At 48.5% G+C, this 24836-nt stretch overlaps 3 protein-coding genes across 7 annotated transcripts in view; all 3 read right to left on the reverse strand.

Annotated features, from left to right (window-relative positions):
• The window catches only part of KMT2A (lysine methyltransferase 2A), a 39689-nt gene extending 35747 nt beyond the window's left edge, over positions 1–3942 (reverse strand). For both annotated transcript variants that reach the window (XM_070952439.1, XM_070952438.1), the window contains exon 1: positions 3565–3942. In XM_070952439.1, coding sequence (XP_070808540.1) covers positions 3565–3942 — 378 coding nt within the window. The remainder of the gene's footprint in view (positions 1–3564) is intronic.
• A 2344-nt stretch (positions 3943–6286) lies between these two features.
• Positions 6287–9076, reverse strand: ATP5MG (ATP synthase membrane subunit g). Of its 3 annotated transcripts, XM_070952568.1 has the most exons (4): positions 8433–8754; positions 8168–8228; positions 6879–7039; positions 6287–6450 (listed from the first exon to the last, which is right to left on the reverse strand). In XM_070952568.1, the coding sequence occupies exons 2-4, from the start codon at positions 8187–8189 to the stop codon at positions 6352–6354; spliced, it is 282 nt and encodes a 93-aa protein (XP_070808669.1). In that variant the 5' UTR covers positions 8190–8228; positions 8433–8754; the 3' UTR covers positions 6287–6351. The 3 variants fall into 3 exon arrangements, with proteins under 3 accessions (XP_070808669.1, XP_070808667.1, XP_070808668.1); XM_070952566.1 differs by lacking the exons at positions 8168–8228; positions 8433–8754 and adding an exon at positions 8947–9076; XM_070952567.1 differs by lacking the exon at positions 8433–8754 and having other exon boundaries at positions 8168–8285.
• A 965-nt stretch (positions 9077–10041) lies between these two features.
• On the reverse strand, positions 10042–24833 carry UBE4A (ubiquitination factor E4A). 2 transcript variants are annotated; one of them, XM_070952565.1, is made up of 19 exons: positions 24549–24833; positions 23543–23716; positions 22363–22475; positions 21808–21960; positions 21561–21720; positions 21251–21453; positions 20835–21026; positions 19521–19854; positions 19241–19367; positions 17762–18069; positions 16922–17054; positions 16268–16455; positions 15755–15855; positions 15552–15665; positions 14636–14810; positions 14378–14558; positions 12965–13112; positions 12345–12502; positions 10042–10787 (listed from the first exon to the last, which is right to left on the reverse strand). In XM_070952565.1, the coding sequence occupies exons 1-19, from the start codon at positions 24673–24675 to the stop codon at positions 10667–10669; spliced, it is 3210 nt and encodes a 1069-aa protein (XP_070808666.1). In that variant the 5' UTR covers positions 24676–24833; the 3' UTR covers positions 10042–10666. The 2 variants fall into 2 exon arrangements, with proteins under 2 accessions (XP_070808666.1, XP_070808665.1); XM_070952564.1 differs by having other exon boundaries at positions 23543–23719.
• Positions 24834–24836: the final 3 nt, after the last annotated feature.

Here is a 24836-nt window from a genome sequence, read left to right on the forward strand (position 1 = left end):
GCTCCAGTTGGTGCAAAATGCAGTGGCCCACATCATTTTGTGCAGACCCGTGTGCACATGTATCACTTCTCCTGCGGGAACTGCATTGGTTGTCACCTTTAAAGCCCTTCATTGGTTGGGACCAGGTTATCTGAGGGACCGTCTCATCTATCCGACACATCAGAGGCAGGGAATGTTGTGGGTCCCATCCAGGGGTGAAATGCAAAATGTGATACTACCGGTTCTGTAGGCGTGGCTTGGTGGTGGTGGGGGGAAATGTGACTGGGTGGGCGTGGCCAACTTTTTTTAACTTTTCAAAGCATTTTTTCTAATACTTTGAAAAGCGTCTGGCAATCAGGCAACTCAGCTGGGATCGTCAGAGAGGCTTTTAAAAAAAATGCTTTGAAAAGCCTCTCTGCTGATCAGGCAACTCAGCTGAGATCATCAGACTTTTCAATGCATTTTTTTTACCACCTCTTCGGCCAAGAGGTTGCAGAAAAAAATGCTTTGAAGAGCCTCTGAGGATCCAGCTGAGCCACAGGATCATCAGAGGCTTTTTTTTTTACTCTTAAAAGCATTTTTTCATCGGACGAGGTTGTAGAAAAAATGCTTTTAAAAGTTAAAAAAAAAAAGCCTCTAATGATTGTGCAACTCAGCTGAGCATGGTGTGGGGGGCGCAGGGATTTTTGCTACCGGTTTTCCGATAGCAACCGATTTTTGCTATCAGTTCTCTGCCGCCATCGCTACTGGATCAGGAGATCCGGTCCAAACCAGGAGCATTTCACCCCTGGTCCCATCCCCGAGGGAGATATACCTGGTGGGACCCAGAAGAATGGCCTTCTCCATGGTGGCTCCATCTCTCTGGAACATCATTCCCCCCGAGATTAGAATGGCCCGCACTCTAATACTTTTCCGGAAGGCACTGAAGACCTGGTTCTGCCAGAGGGCCTGGGGAATCCAGAGTGGGATGGAGCCCATTAAATGGCTTGTGTGATCTGCTGTCGCCAGGCATGGGGTGGGAGGTGATTTTGTTATATTGTACTATATTAATTTATTTGATTCTTTTTGTTAGTTTTTTATTGTTTTAAATGTGGTTTTATATTCTGCAAGCCGCCTTGAGTTGCCATGGGCGAATAGGCGGAAATATAAATTCAATCAATCAATCAATCAATCAATCAATCCTGTTACAGTTTCTGTGCAGGGCAGACAGGCAGAGCACATCCATGAACACCAACTAGCAGTCAGAAGACACCATGAAAACTCTTTAATCATACAACATGGTTAACAGTGAGACTCAACCATAGTTTTAACTGTGAACATTTTAAACCAAGCTAATCCAAAAAATGGATTTAGGGAATTTCTGGAAGTTTGGCATTCAGCGAAATCAGCCACTAGTGAGCACACAGAGATAAATCACATTTATACACTATTCAAAAAAAGCTAAGAAGAAAATATCCTCTCCAGCTACCAATACTGAGATAAGCAGGAATTAACACCAGGCAATGAAGCAGAAAACAATACTCGAATCAATCAAGGAGAAAACCACATCCCCACCAACATGGAAAGGCAAGCTAATGTATATAAACAGGGAGCAAACCTCATACTCCCTACCAGTGATGATGCCACCTAGTCGGGTAATGAAACATGTGCAAGCAAACAGCCAAGCTCAGAGCATAAGGACTCCGCAGACTAGCAAAGTGCACCCATGAACACTAACTACAGTCAGAAGACATGACAAAAATTCCTCCATCATACCACACATGGACAGATTCAGCACTAGTTTTAACTGGGAAACTAATAGTGTTTTAGGTAAGCCTAGTCCAAAAATAGTAGAATCTCCTGCAAGTTTGATATTCTGACAAATCACCATTGATAGACCAAGATAAATCACATTTACCTACCTTTCAAAAGACACACAATCTAGGAAGGAAACAAAAAGACTACAATACAACCTCTAAAACTATGATATATGAACAAGGTTTATATCACATTCACTAGCATTGATGTTACCTAGTTGAGCAATGAACCATCTGCAAGAAAACAACCAAGTTCAGAGAGCACATTCAGACCTTTACCCACAACATTGGTCTTCTCAAATGATTTATATCTGCAAATAGGATGTTTTTACTATGAATACATGAAATTTTGTTGAATTTGAGCAGTGAAAATATTCTTACATAAAATATGTTTTGTTCCCCAGCTCTGCCTAGTAAATCATGACCAAGAGTACACCTATGAGACTCCTGATGAACACAGTGGGTTGTTTATGCCCATTTAATGACACTGACAGAACACGGAGAGGTGTGGAACAGGCAGGGGCTTGAATGACTTAGTGCATTATTTCTCATTCTGACTGGTCATGCATCGAAGATTAAATGAGCCCCAGTCCACTGTCCTGAACATATAAGAACGAGGACTGCACAAATATAAGTTTTAAAATGATTGTACTCATAAGGACTTTGCAAAGCACATTTAGTATTATGTAGCATTAATACAATGAGAGAGTTTATAATACTTTCAAGGAAATCCAGCAAAAAGTATTGCTTTGAAAATCTATACAATTTCAATTGGTGTGAAGCAGGATGCTAAAAGTGTAGGTTTGGGAGCAGCATGTGCCAAAATCATCTACATCAAATGCTTTGGTCATTGGATAACAAGCATCAGGGAAGGTGAAACAAGAATTCGAAGGCTAGCCTGGAAATCATGGGGGGGAAGGCTACATGGTTTTTTTAGCCAGCACAGAATCTGACTGGAAGCAGGCAGGCTTTGCGTTGCAATCTGTAGTCACTTTTGAAAGGATGGACTTTTTAAAAGACAGACATGGGTAATGCATGGGGCAGGAGGGCATCTGATTGCCATGGTACCCTGCCAGAGATAACATTAATAAAGAGAGAAGGACTGCAGCGCTCAATGGAGTCGTCCACAACTTCCCATTCAAGGAAGGTCCCAGGGCTCCACTGCTTTGGTACCTTTCCTTTCCATACGGAACCCATACCGGGCCCTCAGGGGAACGGAGGCTGCTGTCACTTTGGCTTCAAGCTCCGAGGGGGATTTTCCTCTCCACTTGAACGTCTACAAACCCCGCCCGCCTGGCTTCAGGGGCCATCCCCGCCCGGCAAATACGCCGCCAAAATGGGAAGCGGAGCCGCCCGGCCGTTGCCACCGCTCCGCCCGTTGCGTGTCGCGGCTTGGCCCGCGCGCGAGAGAGCGGGGCTCTTGAAGCGGGGCGGCCGGACAGCCGAGGGGCCGGCGCCGCAACTCGCCAGCACAGCCCGCGGCGGCTCCGGGCATCAACTCGGGGCCGCCCAGCTGCCCTCCGCGGGGCCGCCACCTGTCCCCGCCCGCCCCACGTGCGGCCGCGCGGGAAGGGAGCGAGCCGGGCTGGCGGCGTCTCCGCGACGGCTGGAGCCGCGAGGAGGCGCGTCGCCGCTCGTTCCCGCGGCGGAGGCGGCGGCGGCCGCGCAGGCGAGGAGGGGGCGTGCCCCTTCCCCGCGCCGGGGACGCGTCGGCTCGGCACGAGGGCGGCTCCCGGCCGGGGAAAGCGGCCCCGCCCGCCCGTCCACCCGCCCGCCCGCCGGGGCTCACCTCTCCGCTGCCCGCCTCGGCCCCGCAGGCCGCCCGGAACCGGCGCAAGTTGATGCCGATGGCGGCCGAGACCTGGAGCGCCGCGTCGAAGCCGGGCGCCACCCCCGCGCTGGCCGGGAGCGGGGCGGCGGGCTGCGGCGAGGGGGCGGCGGCCGAGGAGGGGCCGCCCGCCCCGCCCCCTCCGCTGCCGCCGCTTCCCGCCAGCGCCGCCGCCGCCGCCGCTCCTCCGCCGCCGCCGCCCGCCGCCCGCTCCTCGGGAGAGTCCCCGCGCAGGCTGCGCAGGGCCGGGACCCGCACGCGGCAGCCCCCCAGCCCGCGGCGACCCCAACCGCCGCTGCCGGGCCGGGCCGGGAAGCGCCACCGACCGCTGTGCGCCATCTTTCCTGTGAGGCGAAGCGCCAGAGAGCGGGGCCGGGCCGCGCCCGGGAACCTGCCTGCCGCACAACCCGCCCCTAGGGGCGCTGCACGCGCGCGCCGCCCATCCAGCTTCCCGGGCCCCGCCGGAGCGCCGCCCCGCGCGCTGCCTGAGCTAGAAGGCGCCGCGGGCGGCCCGGCATAATCGCGGCGCCCATCCAGGGTCCGGGGCCCGCTCGTCACCGCCCCGCCAGCGGCATGGCGCAAACGCTCGCCCTGGCGGCCGGCAGATGCAGCCCCGCATGCTCGGCGCGGGGCCTTCGGGAGGGCGGGGCGGCCGGCCGCGGGGGTCGCTGCTGCTGTGCTGCCCCCTTGCGAGGATGCCCGGCAGGGGCGGAGAGGCGGCCGGACCCAGGTCGGGAGCAGATGCTGCTGCGCTCCTTCCCACGCGCGCGGCCACGACGGGGCGGGGGCGCTTGCGCTCGCCTCCTCCGACAGCCACTCGGCCCTGCCCGGCGCCGTGCCGGAGACGCAGGAGCGTCCAGCGGCCGTCGCCGCGGCGGGTCTGCGGCGGCGCCCGCCCGCGTTACCGTCCCGGGAGAGAACTGCGCTCGCCCCCGGAGGCGGCTTCGGTCAAGGCGCTGTACCTCCGCCCGCTTCTCCGGTCCGGCGGCCCCGGCCCAGCCCGCTCCTCCGCCAAGCTTCCGCGGCGGGGCCGCCCTCCGCTCCTCCGTAGCTGTTGCTTCCCGGCGCCCGGAGGGACCTGCCCGCCGCCGTCCCCTCTGGGTGGGCTCGGGGCCTGGCAGCCCGAGTTCAGCTCCCTCCAGACATCGCGGTGCCTGCTGGGAGGCTGGGAGCAGCTGTGCTGGAAGTCGGCTGCCCTGGCAAGGGGAACGGCTCGCCGCGCTTCCCTGCCGGCCAACCTGTGCGAAGGTGGGCCGGTGCCCAGGAGGAGGCGGGCTTTCTGCTGGGACGGCAGCGAGGGTGGCCCTCCGGCCGGGCTGGAGCTCCCAGCATCCCCGGCTGCTCTGGCTCTCCGAGGTGGGGCCGTGGAGGGACGAGACGGGCGCTCTGCTTTCTCCTTTCTGGACTGGCGGCAGCTGCAACTGCACGGAGGGCCGGTCCCAGCATCATCTCTGGCGGTTACAGGAGGGGCAAGTCAGGAAAGAATAAATAAAAAGCGACCCTCTTCCTCCAGGAACAGGGCAGATAAATTCTTCTGACAACATAAAGGCATAATTAAGATCGGTTAATAAGAAATTGAGTACAATAAAGCTGATACCGCTTCCTTGGGGGAGGAATCAAAACTGAAAACTACTCTCAAGTTAGCAGTCAGTTGTGATAGCCCCACAATATTAGCAAACCTTACTGAAGCTCTTTTGTGGACATGGAAAAGTGGTTCACCAAAATACAAAATGTTAGGATTTCACTTGGACAGATGGACAAATCTTTCCTGCATTTTGTGTAAGAGGAAAGGAATGTGGGCAGTTGGTCCTTTTGGCTAAGAGAGATCAACTTTCTAACTGCTGTCAGCAGTAGTTTATACCGTGGCAAGTCTGCTAAAATTCCAAACCCACTAAAGCTAAAGCTAACACCTAAACTGCTTCCTATAAAATCGTAGGAGAAAAAGCAGCTTTTTCTGCACTTCCTCTGACACTAGAAAGTGAGATATGTGAGGAATACTTGAGTTCTTGGATGTGGCATTATAACTGCATGAGCTCTAGTATGAAACCCAACAAACCTCTACGAAGTTGAAAGTATTTAAACAAATGGTGAAGGGAGAAACAGTGTAGTACAATTGAAAATGGAAATTAAGATTTTTTTCTGCCATTAAATAGTGATGTTATCCTTTGTGTCGTGTCTGAATCTTGGCAATTCTATGGGCCAGGTCACCCCACATCTTCCAATCTTGCACTACTTGAGTTGTTCTGTGCTCTGACTGGTGTCAGCTTTGAGGGTGCATTAGATACTACCTTTGAGAAAAATAAATGGTTATTCTTGACTATTTCTCCTTATAATTGCTACTGGAGATTTAGAGTTAATTATATCTATTTATGGTAGCATTTCCTGGTACAACAGGAACCTACCAAATCCAATCTGTCTCTCTCTCTCCCTTTCTGGCAGCTGTATGGTTTCTTCAAAGCATTTATGGAAGAATATAAATACACGGGGAGGGGGAGAATAAGAAAAAAAGTTTGAAGGTTGGCTGTCAGCTTTGAGGTCATCAATCTGAATGACCTGTCAGAAATGTTGCAATCATGGATTCCCCTACCAAATGGAGTTGAACTAGATGTTGTCCAACCCTTACGTTCTATGATTCTGTGACCATCTGATTCTGCCACAATGTAAACATGACTTGCAGACACAGTTTAATCTCAGTGACATAGTTTAATGTTATCAAGACACTACTAGGAATCAAAAGAAGAAACTTCTTCAGACATTATATCCAATGAGGCCACGTTTGCCTATGATTTCTCCAATGTAAAACCACATCAGTACTTCAGTAGCCACCAAGCCATTCCTCAGAGCTTCCTGAAAGGAAAATAAAAATATTTTTAAAAATGATTATTACTATGGTAGCAATTGCTCCACCCATTCTTGATAGTTCCAGTGAAGTACAAGCAACACCAAGAGGTCTTCTAATACCTTATCACTTATAACTTACATTTAAATTATGAGATATTTAGACTTTTCATTCAAATTAATATACCCACTATTCCAGAAGACTCATTGATCCCATTACCTCCCTTCATGGGATGGAAAACCACTTCATGCTTCAACTTCACACACACACACACACCAAAGAAATTTTCCATTTTCTCTAGCACTATGAAGGGACTTGCTGGAATTAATTTTAGACACTGCAGGAACAGAGCTGTTAGCCTCTCAGGAAATCAGAAGTCTGAAAGCACCTTTTCCAACAAAGCTGTTGTAAGCTACAACTGCTGGCAAATACTTACTTTGACTGTGAGTTGTGCAAAGCGCCCAGTCTGGTAGCTCTTCAGCAATGTTTTGAGGCTCTCAATTGCCTTGGGAATTTCAGCAGGAGTTGGAGGGACCAGCTCAACTTTGGCATAGTACAAGAAAGTGTCCAGCCGAGGCTTTGAATAGGTTGCAGCAGCTAGAATAGAGAGCAAGAGCAAGGTAAGATGAAAATCAACATCAAATCCACAAGTGCAGCATGGGGATTACTTGGCTCAATAACATACTCATAAAAAAAATTAAAATAGTAGATTACAAACGGAATTATGAATGGTGTGATATGTCTGCAAAAAAGTAAATGGAATGTTTAGGCTGCATAGTGTTAAGATTACCAGAATTGAGAATTTTACTTTACAGAATACTAGATTACTCAGGGACCACATGGAATATTGTGGCCAATTCTGGACATCACGATTTTAGAAGCATTAAGAGAAATTATAATGTACTCAGAGAAGAACAGCAAGGATGATCAGATGACTATAAAATCCTTTGAAGACTAATGGAAGGAATCATTTAGCTTGAAGCAAGAGCAAGGCTTAAATGTCTGATATCAAACAGAAGGAACAAAATCTCTATTATCCCAGCAGACAGGAAGCATAATAAAAAAAATCAGAGTCTGAATAAACATTAAAAGAAAGCCTAGTTACACCAGTTAATCCCAGGCATTAATCACTCAGAATAGTGGTGGGCTTCTTGTCACTGGATCTAGAATTCTCAGGTTGGAAGCAATCCTTAGACCATCCCAGAGAAACAGCTGTCCCAATTTGGCTTGAAACACTTCAGTGATGGAGCCCCTTCAATTCCAGGCGGCAGACTGGTCCTCTGCGTAATATTCTTTCTGATTTCAAGTTTGCATATCTCTATGAAGCTTCCAGCTATTGGTTCTCGTCCAGTTCCCAGGCACTATAAAGTATATATCACCATCTTTCTGAGACAGCCCCTCACATTATTAGAAGACTGATATCCTGTCTTCCCTTGGCTTTTTCTTCTTTAGGCTAAACTAGACATGGGCATTGTATGGCCCACAGGCCACATCCGGCCTGCGGGTGGTCCCAATCCAGCCCCACGGCATTGGCTGTGTCGGAGAGGAAGTTGACAGGGCATTGGCAGGGAGCCAGTGTGGCATCGGCAGAGGAGGTGGGGCAGCAGCGGCCCTCTACCATAGTGCCAGTTTCTAACATGTCCATTGGGAAAATTAATTGCCCACCCTTGGGCTAAACTGACAGAGTACCTTTAAATCCTTTACTTTAGCTTCCAAGCTCCTTACCATGCTTGTTGCTCTCCTCCATACTTTCTCCAGTTTCTCAGCATCCTTAATATTGGTAGTCCTGAAGTTAGCAACGGAAGATACACCAGCGCTGAACAAAATGCTCAGCCCGATGCCTGAGGTGATGGCCATTGTAGCCCCCCAGGCAAGTGATTTCAATTTAAGACACGGCAGCCTGCTTGGGGCACTCCCCCCCCCCGCCCATATCTCTGCCCTTCTGGCCCCTGCTCTCCCCAGCTGACCCTTCCGGACTACTTGCTCCCACCTGCACGGACGGCCCAGTTCTTCACAAGGCAGCTGCTGGCCACGCAAGGCCTTCTTCCCCAAATTGTGCCCGTTGGTTTCGGCGGGAGACCTGGGGGAAAAGGCCCAGGCGTGGCAGGCCTCACCAGCGGAAGGAGACAGTGAAGGCCTGGGGGCAGAATGCACGCTGATCGCCGACTGGATTAGGAGGTTATTATAGATGTCCATTATATGGGAGGGAGGGAGATTGTTCTGGTTGGAGAGGCTCCAGCCTGACTTCTAGCGAGCACCGCGGCGTCCCACCTCTAAGCCACCCATCCCGGCCACCCTGCCCACGGCGGGGCTCCCGCTCTCAAGGAGGCGGCCAAGGTCAGCTTTCCCGAGGCCCCGCGGCAGCCCGGCGCTGCGCAAGGCAGAAGGGCGGCAAAATGGCTGCTCTTCTGTAGGGCTCAGAGCCGGGCGGAGGGCGGAGGCACCGCAGCCCCGCCGCGTCCACTGAGCCGAGCCGAGCCGCCCCCCTCCCCGCGGCCCCTCACCGGAGAGCAGCTGCGGTCCCTTGGCGGAGACGGCCCGGAGCAGCTTCTGCGCGGCTTGCGCCATGGCGGAGCCGGAAGGAGGCGCTGAAGGTCAGAGCCCGCCGCGCGCCGAGCCAGGCCACGCCCCTCGCTCTACGCCGCGGCCGTCACGGGGCGAGCCCCGCGCATGCGCCCTCGGGGGGGGGGGAAGCGGGCCTTGTGGGCGGCCCGGCAGGGAGCCGGCCTGGGCTTCCCCAGGTGCCGCTGCCCGCCGGAGGTTCCCCGTCGCCTCGCGGATGCGGCTGTGAAAAGGCGGCCGGGCCGGGCCGGGCTTCTGGAACGGAGGCGGGAGGGCTCCTCCTCTTTCTCCCTTCCGAGGCTGGGCAGGCCAGGTCTGCAAGCTGGTTTCCGAAGGCGCCAGGCTGGCCTTCCCGCGGTTGGCACCGCTCCCGCCTGCCTTCTTTAAGCTCTTCTCCTTAAAGGAAATGAACAAGTTACTTTTATAAAAGTGTTTAATGCATTAAAAAGCTATAATGTCCTTACTGCTACAAAGTGACCAAAAATTGTAATTAGTAGAGACGATGTGTAATGACTTGCTAAAAGCTCCCTTGGAGACAGGAACCTACTATGCCTTGGGCAAAACCATTTATCAAAAAAAAAAAAAAAAAAAAAAATCCGCGCAAGATGAAAATTAAAAGTAAACAGGATAAGATAGTTGTTAGACAGGAATTGTCAAGATGACCCTTTTCAAGTGTAAAACAACTTGGAGAAGGACTTAGGAGAATAAAGGGGAGAGTTGGGAGGGCTTTTTAGGCGTGGCGTGCATTGTGTAGGAGTATAAAATGTGTAGCTTGAAAACTGCTTCTTGTGCTCTTTGAACTCAATCCATTTGGGAAGGGTCTAAGAGGCCACACCTGCAACCGCATTTTATATTTCTTCATTTTATCTCCAATAAACCTTTGATTTTGTGAACCAGACTTGTTTATGAATTGTGAGGATTAAAATATTTGGTTCTTATATCTCACATCCTTTTGAAGTGCAGCCTGAAACCTTAAGGAAGAAGCAGGACCTGGAACCCTCCTGAAAACAGATGAATAGGCCCCACGGCCAAAAACAATTGGGACAGCCAACACTTTTATTGATCTAAAGGGAGCTAACATACTATGTACACAATGTGTACATCTGTCATGCGGCAGGCACTGGATTAAAGCAGGCAAGAATTGCAGGGCACCTGCACAATCATCTGTTCAGTGTTTTCCTAAAACGTAGTTACTGGAAGCAAGAGTAATAAAGACTTATGAAAGCTGCTTGATGTTATATGGCCCACGTTTCTCCCATAGTTCTACCATTTCTTATCGTTGGTTGCTCCTGTTTTGTCAGTGAGCCACAAATCACCATGCTACCACAATGGCTTTACACAAGAAAAACTTTTGCTCGGGTTGAGTAAATACAGCTTTTCTTCTTAAACATAAAAGGGGAAGTCCAGCCCAGTATCTGGGGCAACAGCTAAAGAGAAACCAACATGGTGAGGGATTCCTATGAAAACAATATAGGAGACAAACTAAACTGTCAAGGGAGGAGGTTTCCAGGAGATCTTAAATATAAGGAACCACAGAAAAGTGCAGAGGAGCCCAAGGAAGCTTAATCCTCATCATCATGGAGAAGATGAGAAGGGGGGACAGTCAAAATCAGTCCTAGGTTCACTGAAAGAGGCAGCTGGGGCCACAGCATTCTGGTTGAGTCACAGCTCCTTTTGTTTCTTTCTGTCTGCCAGCCATTGTTGAATCCTTTCCTTCAGTTCAGTATTTGGCTTGATCTGGTCCATGGTGAGAGGGCTGCGATTGAAAGGATCTGTCTGATCACTGCAGAAAGAAAGCGGGGAGAGGATGACACCAGGCTGTTACTAGCCAACAGAAGATAATGCCATCAATTTCAGTAGACACATAAGCATCCTTACACATTTGAAAGTAGTATATATATTGAAAAAAATTAAGCATTTCCCATGCAACTAGGAGAAAAAACTTGCAATCTTCTAGCCAATCCTAGGGTTGCTTTTAGCCTGATCACAGAGCTCTTATCAACTGTTCTTACTGACCCAACATGCCTGTCTAATCTCTATGTGGTTTCTGGTAGCAGTGGGAATCTGCTTACTACAGCTTACACCAGTAAAATGCAAAATTACAAAAAAAATAACAATAGTAAAAATGAAAATAATGAAAATACAGCGATATGAATAAAAGATGGTGGGGAGGGAGCAGGATGTGTGGTGGGGGGTGCTATTAGTCTAATAGCCACCTGCAATATGGTTCTCCCCCCCCCCATTGGGTCTCCAGGCCAATTTGCAGAGCCAGGTCTTTAAGCTCTTACAGGACAGGAAGGTGGAAGCAGACCTCACCCAATCTTGGGGGGGGGGGGGCAGGATGTTCTGAAGGGCTGGCACTACAACAGAAAAGGCTCTTCTCCTGGACCCCACTCTGCTAGAGTTCCTTGACCAACAGGATCTGTGACAGGCCTCCTCTGCCACATGAGTGGGGTGGGCCTGTCCTAGCAGGATGAGACAGTTTATCAAGTAACCTGGGTCTATCCCACGAAAGGCTTTAAAGGTCATCACCAACACCTTGAATTAGGATTTGAGTGATTGAGTGCAGGGATTCCTTATCCAGGAAGGCCACAGCTGATGCACAAACCGAAGTTATGCAAAGCCTCTCCTAGCTGGCCAGCTGCTCTTTGAGCAGGACTCGCAAGTCCCAAAGAACTCCTAAGTTGCTAACTGAATCTGAGCGGGAGAGTGCAACCCTGTCCAGAACTAAAATGTCAAAGACCCCGATCTTGAAGCTCCATGCACCCAAGCCACTCCGTTTTGCCAGGGTTCAGGCGTAGTCTGTTGCCCCCCACTCAGGTCTCTAGAGTCTCCTGGCACTGTGAGGGTAGCGACAGAATCACCTCGGTCACCAGGTGTACAAATGTCAAGTTGAGTATCATCAGCATACCTCAACCCATGGTGATGATCTCACCCCAGAAGCTTCATGCAGATATTAAGCAGTAGTTGAGAGGATACCAAGCCCTGTGGCATGCCACAAGAGAACAGTTGAGGCTGGATCCTTCACTCCCTATCAACACTAATTGGGACCAGCCTTGGAGAAAGGAGTCAAGCCAATGCAGAACTGAACTGCAAGCCCCAAACCTCATGGCTAGTCCAAAAGGATATCATGGTTGATATACTATGCCTTACACCCAATCAGTAGGGGGATGAAAGAGTGGAACTGACCAGTGGATGCAGGGACAAATCTGGGAGTTAACACCATTAGCATCCTACAAGGAAATGAGTGACAATGTCTAAATCTAAAACAAGTTCACTCTTCCCTAGAAGGAAATTAGACAGAATTCCATTTTCTCCTGCCTTAATGCCTTCTAAATACCTCAAGAGGTGCCTAGCGATTGTTGCCCTGTCCACTGTGACCCGAGAGGAAGGCAGCAGCACCGGGTCTGTCATTAAGGTGCTCATGATGGGGTCCAGAAATTCATCACAGGCATCAGCATATGTCTCCTCTTCCTGCTGCTGGCGATCTGCTAGAGACTGAAGAAAGAAATCCAGGAATCAGCAGAGGGGCCCCTGCTTGGCTACCCTGCAGAGTTAAATTCCTATCAACAAACTCAAGACAAGCCCCAGAATCTATAGGAGCTAGTACAGCCCTTGATTGGCTCTTTGATTCCATGGAAGCACAACTAATACAGAGTTGTTTTCTTGTGTCTCGCTGAATCTTGGAAATTTGACCACATTCATACCACAATGCAATACATTCAGTTCTCAGCTACAGAGAGGAACATAAGTCCCAATTAACTTTATTTTTCACCTGTCTCTTTAGACTTTTAAACATCCTGCAGCTATTATAAGAGCACTGAAATTCAAAGTTCCGCTCCCAGGAGATTAAAGCCAAATGTTGCTCAGTACAAACACAGGATGCACTAAAGGTTTTCAACATATAAGAGAGAGAGACAGATTTTTGGGAAGGGGAGATTGACAGCTTTCCCATCTCACCTTAATTTGCTCGGCCAGGTTGCTAAATGCTACAATCATGTTGCCAGGCTTATTAATTTTCTTCAAAACTCGGACCGTCTGAGCAAAAAGAGTTGGGGAATATGATCGCCCATCCTTAGGCACTGTGGCACAAAAGTTCGCTTCATCACTGAAACAGAGAAGAGGGCTAAAAGTGGACGCTGAGGCCCCATGCAAGCATCTTTTCCATTTGGCACTCCCGGTCATTTCGGCTTTCCTATCCTGGTTCCTTTCTTGCACTTCCACAGCCTTTTATTAGGTGAGATCAAAAGCCCTGTTCAGACTTGTCCCATTTGCAATATATTGGCAAGTGAAGCATGATGGGAAATAGCTCCAGCCTATTTGCACTATAATTTCTCCTGTTCAGAAGGAACTCTTTTTTGTCAGATCTCTTGGTGGTGAGCATTTTTCTAGTCCCTGAGGTACAATGTAACCAATTGTAAATCTTTCTTATGGGGGACCTCACCCAAATTTGATCTGCCTGAACAGACTCCACAGCTATTCCCCTTAGCACATAGAATATCTGAGTCTACATGACACCTTTGTCTAGGTTAGTTTAAATTGACTCAGCTGAGCCCAGCCATTGTATTGGCATGTTGTGTATATCAGCCATCAGGTTAAATTATAAGATGATTTGCTTGGGCATATCAAGTTCCGTGAACACAGCTTTTGTGTTTTGTTAATCTGGTTTATGCCTGAGCCAGCAAGAATGGCATTCATAGGAGAGAGACCAGCCTAGCCAAAGTTCCAGTTTCCTAGGTAGGGTGTACAAGCACAAAACCTGGTCCACTGTGCAAATTCTTGACACAGGATAGGAAGCCCACGCCTCCATCCTATGGATGGCAGCCAAAATTCAGAGCATTGCCTTGGACTGATACACACAAGATCAAGGGCACTCTCCACAGTACAGCCCGATTTCTCTTGCATGTGCAGTTAGATCCAACGAAGAAGATTGCCACATGGAAAAGCAATGAAAGTTCACAAACCCCACCTAGCCATTTTGTCCCTTTTTTCAATAATCCTTTCTGCGCAATGTACCACCTTCACGTTTATGGGACTTGAGAGTCCCAAGCCTCCTCCCATGCTCATCACATTCCAGAGAGCATGACGTGAAGGGTGTGTCTCCTGTTCTTCCTCACTGGCAGAATTTGGGGGACTGAAATGGGCTATTGGTATTCATAAACAATGAGATGTTCTCCAATGGGTGTCCACTGGCTTTGAGGAGTTAAATCCTTAGTCTGATCAGGTCATCTGAGGAGGACCTCTGGTGGGTTTCTGGCTGCTCTTCCACAAGAAACATTTCAACATCCACTAAAACTCTGGATGCATAAGGCAAAGCCCTCTAATCCTCTTCCCATACTCTGACGGATATTTCCTTTCCAGCATGCAACTTACCCCAGGTTTAGATATATTGTACAAATGTCAGAAACCAGTTGTTGGGGCTTGAAGTCAAATTCACTGAAGTCCTTGACCTTCAAGGCCCCCATTTTGGGGCCTACCAGGTGTTGGAGGAAGTAGTTGAGCATGGAGATAATGCGTTCCGCCAGGAAAGGGTGCACAAAGAGAGATTTGATCTCTGCAATGAAAATGAGGCTCGGTCAGCAGTTCTGCTCCCTTCAGCATTCCATGCCAGGAAGAACACAAGGCCTTTACCTGAGGTCAGGAAGGCCAAGGTCCCGATGGTCTCATTAGACATGATGTTGTGGAAGCGAGCCAACTGCCCAAACATTTGCAGGCTGGCTTCCTTCTCACGCCGCACTTCTGCAGACAGGCTGTCCCACTCGCCCCGGTCCTTCTCTATTTGCTGGATCTTGATCTTGCTCAGGTACTGCAGAGAAATTTGAAATGGGCATCAGGAAAGAAAAAGGATATTGAATGCCAAAATCACACTCTTGCTCATGCAGCCATTTTCAGAAGTTCCTTTCGCCTTGGAGATATGCAGATGAATTCAGGAGCAGAGTTTTGTATACAAGGCCTTCTGATTTTGCCCAAAACAGCGACCCTGCGAGAAAGGTTGGACTGAGAAAAAGTGACTAGCTCCAACTCACCCAGTGAGCTTCTGGAACTGAGGTAGATTACAACATCTTAACCACTACTTTAAAACTTTCCATAAAACACACAGAAATGGGGGAATGGGAACTGGATCAATTGTATCTTGTTTCTGGAATGAAGCGTGGTGCGGAAAGTTCAGTTGGTGAGAAATGGAGGTGCCCTTCCTGTAGACTTGGAGCAGAGAGAATGAACCTTACAAAGATGGAGAACTGGAGGTCCAGAAGCCAAGTGCAAAGACTTGAGACCCAAACCTCTCAGAAAAACTCTCTGGGTAGTAGCAGCTCTGCGACTGAAGCCTTTCTTTCATCTTCTCAGATGGTGAAGGATGAGCAATTTCCCAAGGCAGAAAATGCCCCTTAAAATTGCCACACAGTTTCTCCCCTTCTCAACTGACTCTGTGCTGCATTAAAGGCACCAAATTGGCAACCCTTTAACGAATCATTCTTACAGTCTTATACAGTTTGGCAGTCACAGTATTTACCTGCTTTCTACCTCCACCCCTCAAATAATGCTTTACCTGTATTGCTTCATCCAACAAGAAAATGGCATCATTCATAAGCAGGTTCAGAAAGCGCAAGAAGAGTGGGGGGGCCATGGCTTCAAGGTTCTCGGAGGCATAATCAGCCAGTGCCTGCACAGTGCAAAGAGATGAAGAGCAGGTGGGATGTTAAACACTCTTCTTCTCCTAGCCCTTATAATTTGCAAACCTCAGGTCCTTACCTTTATGCTTGCCCGATACGAATCAGTGCCCCACATATACCGGAGGATAGGGTACATGGGTCTACGATAATTAAACTTCTGCTCGAATTGATGGGGATCCCCTGCACAGGAGAAGGCCTGTAATGATTGCAGGATCTGGAGATACTGGAGGATTGATAAGGATCTTATTCTGAGACTCCTCCTTGTATGTATAAACTGCATGTCCCAAAAGCACACAGGATGGAGAGTGGAAGATCAACTCTTCCCTCCCTCCACCCCCAAAAGGCAGTAGGGGAAGAGGTGGCTTGGACCAGAGTGGAATGCAAATCTCAAAACTTGGAAGAAAAGGCAAGGCCTTTTCATCTCATTCTGCCAGCAGCAGGACCATTCCCAAATTAGCAAATCTGCTTTCAGATGCAGCAAAGTGGATTCACCAAGATATATGGCACTATCCCAAGTTCAAGGGACTGCACTATGCGGCAGGAACTGAGGGATTGAGACACACACACCCAATCTTCCCCCCCTCCCCCTTACCTGTAAATTCAATGTCCACAAAAACCTTAATTAGTGCCTCAGCAAGGTAGGGAGCATGCTGGTAGGAGCAGAAGACTCTCTTGCGATGAAAGACACTTGAGACAAGAGGCGTCTGGGCCTGATCCAGGTGGGGCATCACAGCCTCCAGTACTTCAGCCAGTTTGGCTCTCAAATGTGGGTTCTTCATTCTGCCAGGAGGAGTGGGTGGAAACATCCAAATTTACACCTTTCCCAAAATTCTATCAAACTTCTGCCCCCCTCCACGAATTCTCCTGCTGAGTTTGGCAGCAGCGAGGGACTCGTGTATCCTCCCAACAGAGAAGTGTTAGGTTGCTCACGATGGGTTGTCATCAGAGGGTAACAACTGCTTCCCACCCTACCTCAATGCTTCTATGATTCCTGTTATACCACTCCACTTTCACATCTGTGGGCCAAGGGGTTCAAGGAACTGAGCAGTCAAAACCAAGCCAACCAAATTTATTTGCTTGAAGAATCAAGAAAAACTTGAATCTGCACTCAATCTAAAGTTTATTGAGTTTATCGGGGTCACATTTTTCCTTCCTAAGGCTAGGCTGCTGTTCACTGGCAAACAGGCTGCTTGACAACAGAGTGGGCCTGATTCACACCTCTCCAGCCTTAAGAAGCAACTTTTACCTGTCCACATCTCCTGTGAAGACGGTCACAAAATGAAGTATGTGCTCCAGAGAGTCAGCTGAAGGTTCCAGGAGATCATCAGCAAAGCGGCGCAGGAAAATGAAGAAATCACCTAAGTTGTCAGCAAAGAATTCTGCAAATGCAAAGACCCAAGTGAACTCTTTGCTAAGAATGTACAGCTACCAGCCCTGTGCTTGCTCCTTCCCTGTGAATGCAGGCACTGGAGGGCAGGGAGGCAGTGGCTTCCCGGGGTCACCAAGATGGCATTACAGGCATTACAAATCTCCTTGGAACCAGGAGAGGGTTTATGATATTAAGATCTAAGAGGAAACCAAGCCAAACATAATTGTAAAGTGCCCAGAGTCACTCAAGAATTAGGTAGCTATTGAAATGAAATTTAAACAAACAAACAAACATTTCAAGACAAATGCTACTAGCTGAAATTTCCAAAAGGAAAAATATTTTTAACAGCATATCCTTGTGCAAGCGTGCACATTTAGCAAGGGAAGGGCTGCTTGTGGATGTACCCTTTTACAATTCTACTTCAACACAAGAATGGTGTTACAAATCAGCCAGACATGAGCCAATACCAAAAGACTATAGCAGTGTTTCCCGAACTTGGCTATTTTAAGATGCATGGACTTCAACTCCCAGAATTCCCCAGCCAGTATGCCTGGTTGAGGAATTCTGGGAGTTGAAGTCCATACATCTTCAAAGGGTCAAGTTTGGGAAACACTGGACTATAGGGTCCTGCCAAGTGTCTTGGGCATTGCAAACTATCAGGCTCCATCCTGGCACTGCTCAAACCCACTTCTAAGGGATAAACATCTTGCCAGTCACCTGGCACATAGGCCAGCGCACTCTTCTTCACTTCTGGCAGAGGGAAGGTCAAGTCCATCAGCTCAGTCCCTTGATTTCCAATGGCCAGCTGGACCAGGAGAACAGCCATGGACACCTGCAGATTGAGGCAGTTCTTCAACATCTGAGGCTCTGTCGTGGCTGCTTTAGTGGAAAGATAGATGGTCATGAGGCGCTCAAACTGCTCCCGGAGATTGTCAGCTGAGGGGCTGGAGCTCTGCTGAGCTTCCCGCCATGCCACCTGTAGTCGATGTAGGCTTTGGTTGAGTTTGATCATCTGGTCATGCAACCTGTACAAGGAACAGATAAAGATACTAAAAATTAGAAGTGGCAGTACCATCAGAAAAGCAGAAGGTGGCCATTACAAATTGGGAGGCTATAATGGAAAAGGGGAAACCAGGTAGGCCAGCAATGAGTGTTGAGGTCAGCTGGGGCGAGAGCTGGCATACAAGGATTTTTTTTGCATTATATTCTCTGGAGAGCTGCTTTCATTGAAGGACCCATAACAAAAAAAGTTTGAAGAAATCATAATTCACTTTAATTTCCATCCATTCATATCCTCCAGTAGACCAAGAAAACATTCTTCCCCACATGCAAACGTCAACTGCTTATATGTGGCCTATAGTTAGTCCTTGCTTAATGACCAGTTCCTTAACAACTAGTAAAAAATCACCAAGGACACAAACTTACTTAGAAATAGGGATAGAAATATTCTTTATTGGCCAAGTGTGACTGGACACATAAGGAATTTGTCTTTGGTGCATAAGCTGTCAGTGTACATACAAGCAACAAAGTGGTAAGTTATAGATCTGTGATGGCAAACCTATGGCACAGGTGCCACAGGTGGCACGTGGAGCCATATCTGAGGGCACACGAGCGTTGCCCTAGCTCAGCTCCAGCACACATGCCCACCGGCCAGCTGATTTTCAGGCCTTCCGGGCCCACCTGAAGTGGGGAAATGGGCCGTTTCCAGCCTCCAGAGGGCCTCCAGGGGGGTTGAGGAAGACCGTTTTTGCCCTCCCCAGGCTCCTAGAAAGCCTCTGGAGCCTGGGGAGAGTGAAAAACGGGCCCACTGGGCCATCACGTGTCAAAAGCGGGGGGGGAGCACGCACACGTGTGCGGGAGGGTGGAGCACGGGTGGGCATTGAATTATGGGTGTGGGCACGCACATGCACGATCCCCCCGCTCTTGGCATGCCACAGCAAAAAGGTTAGCCATCACTGTCATAGATCATAAAACATACAATCAACAATGCCTTACAACCAAAATTTCAGGCCCAAGCGTGGTTATTAAGCAAGAACTATACCTACATTTGGATGCTATTATGTTAGCAGGAGCCCCAGTGTCCTCCTAAAAGGCCACTGAAATGTATTAAGATTTTGAGCCACATTCTGCCAAAGCCTGAACGTTATCAGCTGTCATGGAAAAGTCTTCCCAAGACCTTCAGTGTTCCCTGTGTACCTGTGAAATCCTAAGTGGAGGGCGTACTGCGTCAATACCAAGTTCTCCGTCACCAGGTTATAGCTGTCAGCAAATTTTGGCTCCTGCTCAGTTACAGCTGGGATCAAGCAAGTTTCTCTTTCCAAGCCTTAAAGGAAATGAAGAGCACTATCAAGATTGACCAGAGAAAGCTCTAGCAAAGGGAAGCCATCTCTCATGGCATCTTTTCTGCCCTTGTCAGCAACGCCTGTCTCTCCTGCTACTGGGGGGGAGGGGGAGGGGGAGGGGGAGAGTGGCTCACCTTTCATGTGCACATTCTTCACCCTCTGCTCTTCCTCATTCAGTTCCTTCACAGCACAATAAGTTGGGTCAAACGTCAGAAGCCTGTGAGATCGGGGCTTACAGAAGGGCTGACAGAGCCTGAGGAGAGCAGCTCCCAAGTTCAGGAAGAAGGCATCTGAGGCATACATCTGGAAGAAGATCTCTGGCATCTGGTTGGCCCAGATTTTGGTGCGCCCAGCATTGGCATGAAGACAGTTTCCAAGCCAGGCCAGGATCTTATGTTTTGTTTGTGGGGAGAGCTGTAGCAGATTCTTCAGCATTTGATGAATCTTCTCATGGAATTCAGCCATGAACTGTTGTTACAAGAGCAGAGGTCTTAACATCAGGGTAATGCACAGGCTCACTGAGCCTGGAATCATCTAAGACACAGACAGGTAGTCCTCAATTTACAACAGTTCATTTAGTGACCATTCAAAGTTATCATGGCATTGAAAAAAGTTGCTTGTGGCCATTTTTCACTCTTAAGATCATGGCAGCTTCCCCACAGTCACAAAATTCAGACACTTGGCAACTGGCATGCATTTATGACGGTTGTTGTGTCCCAGGGTCATGCGATTCCCTTTTGTGACCTTCTGACAAGGAAAGTCAATGAGGAAGCCAGATTCACTTAACAACCGGGTTACTAAATTAACAACTGAGTGATTCACTTAACAACTGTGGCATGAAAGGTCGTAAAATGGGGCAAAACTCACTTAACAACTGACTAGATTAGCAACAGAAATGTTGGGCTCAATTGTGATCGTTAGTCGAGGACAACCTGTTCTCTTCCACCAAGTTGTTCCTCAGCTCCCTTCCCAAGTTCCGGCATTTTCACATTTTATGGCACTTTCCGGATTTTAATTATCTCCCCACCCCCAGCAGCCCTAAAAGATCTCCATAGAAGGCAGTCAGTGTCATATTCAAAGGCATTATTGATAGCCACAGATCTGCCCGATCATAGCAATAGCACTTATATACTCCCTGCTTTCCAGCCCTCTCTGAGCGGTTTACAGAGTCAGCATCCTGCCCCCCACAATCTGGGGTCCAGGTTTTACCCACGTCGGAAGGATGGAAGGCCGAGTCAACCTTGAGCCAGTGAGACTCGAACTGCCGGCAATTGGCAGTCAGCAGAATTAGCTTGCAATACTGCATTCTAACTACTCTGATCATACTTGAATAGTATGCATAAAACAACAGTACACACAAGAGTGCTTGTCATCAGTGGCCATTTTGCTGCCTCTCAACAGACCATCTTGATACCCAAGCAAAGCAGGAATGGAACAGAAATATACACCTGGTGGATGTTGGATTCTTGCACCTTGATCTCTTGAGGACTGGATCGAGAGGGGTTCAGAAAGTAGCCATGGCTTTCCACCACACCAGGTGTCTTCAGAAGACATGAGATGTTCAAGATGGTTCCCAGCAGTGTCTTCTGGTAGAGCTGTCCATTGGCTGGATCTTTTGGCTGAATGTACTCAACAAAAACCTGAACAAACAGAAGTAGACCCAAAGATGCTTTTTTTTCTCAAAAGGCAACTGGACTTTCTTGGTTTTTCCTTTGAAAACATTTCAAAACTTCACCACACGCACACGCATACACACATACACACAAAGTGAGATAGAGAAAAGTGGCCTTTCTCCCAGGTGAAAGGGTAAAGGCAGCAACGGATTCTGGCCATCTGGGGGTGAATGAGACAACCAAGGACTCACTTTGGCAATATCCTTTTGCTTAGTGAAATACAGGAGTATATCCAGATAAGAATACAACAGGATCTGGCAAAGGTGTAGCTCCCGAATTCGTCCTGAGAGGATGTCAAAGACAGGGACCATAACCTCCTCAAAAGTCCTCACTTCCTCATCCATCGTGAGGCTCTTGATGACCTCCTCCAGAAACTCTGTTACATCTTCAAAGTCTATGGGGGAAAGAAAGGACGAGTATTTTAAAAAGGATATATTTGGAGAGCTGCCACGAGCTGGATCCCATTAGCTTATCCTGGGGTATCAGCCTTTGCCAACTCACGAGCTCCTCTTAATGATTCCAGCATCAAGTCCACTAACTGCTCATAGACATTCTGGTTGACATAGATCTCTGGTGTTAGGAAGAGTGTGTGGGTATTGGATACAGTCAGATTTCTGCAACGCACTGCAAAAGGCAGCAAGTTCTCGGGCACCTTGGTGATCTAGAAGAACAGAGAGAACAGCTGATCTCTAGCCCCTTCTGTCCAGGCCAGCAAGCGGCTTGGGTGTGATATGGGTGCTTGACCCACCTCCTCCTTTGCCCTCTGGAAACAGGCAAAGAGGTATCGCAGGATGTGCTTCTCTCCTGCATCTCTCTCTGCTGAGAGATTCTGCATGCCAGTTGACGTCATGTGGATCAAGTGATTGCCAGGTTCCGGGAGCAGTAATCGGGTAAAAAGGGCCTGAGGAAACATATCAATCCAGAATATAATTGGTCCCTCCCAACATTTGGAGAAAGAGCCTAGATCCAATTTTTTATAGAGTGACATTTTGCATAATCAGCCAGGTCTTTCACATGCTTCTCCAAATCCAGCTGATTATCACAGATAAGAAGCAGACAGTCCATAGAACTCAACTGTTTCATATAAATTGACTTGTTCAAGGAAAAGTACTATAAAGCAAATCAAGCAAATGTCATAACAAATGGGCAATCAAAGGCCTCTAGGCACATGGCATCCTGGCTTGAGGAAGCATCTTTTCCTGGCCATAGGCACAGGGAACAGTTTGCCTGATGACCAAGACCAGCCTTCTCCAGCAAACCTCCAATCTGGTGAAGACCCCATCAGATGCTTGCATGCAGAGACCTGTTCCACATTTTCCATGTCCAGCCAGTCCTGATCCTCAAGATCTGCAGCCATTTCCTCCAGGTAGACACACCGTGCAGGAATGCCATTTCCACTCTTCAGATTGGGGTCACCTACAAGCGGGGAGGGGGAATCAGCAAAGCAGCAATAGGGAAATCCCGGACCATCCCCACCCTACTGGCCTTCCGAAAAGCTGTGAAGACCTGGCTTTTCCGGCAGGCCTGGGGCCGTTGATCTCCCTTTGTGATCTGGCGAGATCCGGCCATGAATGGTGTGAATGCGTTCTAAGGTTTCTAATGTTTTTTAATCTTTTAAATTTTTTTAGAATGTTTTTTTTAAATGTATTGTGAGCCGCCCTGAGTCTCTGGAGAGGGGTGGCATATAAATTAATTAATTAATTAATTAAATAAATAAATAAATAAATAAATAAATAAATAAATAAATAAATAATAAATAAATAAATAAATAAATAAATAAATAAATAAATCCATGTTCAGAACCATTTCTCTCTCTCTCTCTCAACAACTCTTATTGTTGTATTTTGGCTTCTTGATTTGGCAGATGTTAAAACAAGTCCTTCCTCAAGATATTGCTCTGACGTGTCTTGAACTACAATTCCCAGACTTCCCAAGACATAACAGAGGGCACCCAAACTGAGGCTGGCATGGTTTGTGGCCTAAAGGAAAGCAGTCTCTGGGATCAATGAAATGGCACAGCAAAGCACAAATCTAAAAAACACAGTAAAGGAACCCTTCCAAGCTATACCCTACAGTATAAGAGTCAATTGGAGCAGGAGAATGAAGCAGCATGGTTGCAAGAAATACCACCAGGTCAGTGTTTGGAATTTTCAGGTGACCAACCCATAAAAATACAGAAATCCACATCAGTAAATCTGGCCTTGCATCCAATGGAAGGTCCCCTTAACTGCTTGCACAATGGAGAACAAGATTTCCATTCTATATGCATATTTGTTTTTGCCAGGAGAATGTTTACATAATTTTTTTGGCAAACAGATTTTGTTGCCTTTGGGGCATCAGCAGATGTTGTATGATATCAACAATTGTTCTCCAGGAGAGGAGCCTGAATTTGCATTCATGGATCAAAAACTGCCACCTGGTGGCTCCCCTCCACCTTAATACAACCCAGCCTGGATTCTGGCCATTTATGCCTCCAAACTCACTGTTATCCAATGTGATCAGGAAGATTCTCTGGATCATGTGGTTGATGTTGAGCTGCTCGCAGAGCTCCTGCTGGGAGCGAAAGGAGCGACTGATCTCAGCCACAGAGTAGTCGCAATCATCCAGACTCTCAGACACACTGTTGTCAGAATCATCTTGGCTGGCAGAGGTTTCCTCTACTAGAGAAGCAGAGCTAGTCAACAAGCAGCATACCTGGGCTCCAATTGCCCCCCCCCATCTGAGCAGTCTCTCTAAGGCCTGGGCCTCTCATCTGGGCTGTCACAGCACCAGAAGCCTCGCCTTAAGGGCCTTTTTTTTTTTACACAGCAAGTAAAAAAAGTATATATCATAAAAACATAGTTGCTTCCCATGAAAAAAATGCAGCCTATACACAAGACTTTCGTCTCCTGAGAATCCCAGAAGAATCTCAGGACTTCTGAAAAGCAAGGAGTCAAGAGGCCACCTAAACAGCTGCTCTTACCCAACCATTCTGCTTTTTTATTGATTTGCCATCTGAGAATCTGGAATTAAACTAGTAAAAAGTTAGCTCTCAGGATTTTAATACCTGCCAGGTAATGCTAGTCTAATTCACGTCTTTAGTATCAATCCAATGACGTAGTCCGCTAAGTGCTTGCATTTCTTTTTCAATTCTGTTGCTAACTGTCCTATAATTGGGCTAACATTTCAACCAAATTGTCTAACTTTGCAGGTAGATGGACCGAGGCTGAGCTACCAGTGACTGAATTGGAAAGGGATTTTGGATGAACAACGAATAAACAATGATTTCGTGGTAACCCCGAACGCAACTACATTTACAGGTGCAGAAAATAAAGCAAAGGAAAGGGTGAAGCAAAAGAGGATGTGCAAAGATTCCTTTGCGCGTTTGGAGCCCGCGGGCACAGGGTTCGAGAGAGGCGGTCAGGGCGGCCGATCCGGGCGCTCTATCCGGCTCTGCCTTCGTCCCTCTCCAGCCCGCTCCCCTTCCAGCCGCCCGGCCTCCTCGCTCACCCGCGGGTTGCGTCGGCGTCGGCGGCTGCTTCTGGATCTCGGCGAAGTGCCGGGCGTCGGCGACGGAGCTGAAGAGGGCGGCGAAGGGGTTCCGGGAGATGCTGTTATTGTTCTCGTGGTCGGTCATTTCCCCGCCGGGCGAGCTCCATGGAGAGCCGCGACCCAGACGACGAGCGACGGCCCGCAGCCCCGGGCGCCCGGGAGCAGAACGGGGGCGACGAGCAGCAGGAGGAAGGCGAGGCCGAGGCCGAGGCGCTCCAGCTGAGCGGCCGCGCCACCTTTCAGCGA

The sequence above is a fragment of the Pituophis catenifer genome, unplaced genomic scaffold, assembly GCF_029215685.1.
Source record: "Pituophis catenifer annectens isolate HBS135680 unplaced genomic scaffold, rPitCat1.0.hap2 SCAF_12, whole genome shotgun sequence".
Lineage (NCBI taxonomy): Eukaryota > Metazoa > Chordata > Lepidosauria > Squamata > Colubridae > Pituophis > Pituophis catenifer.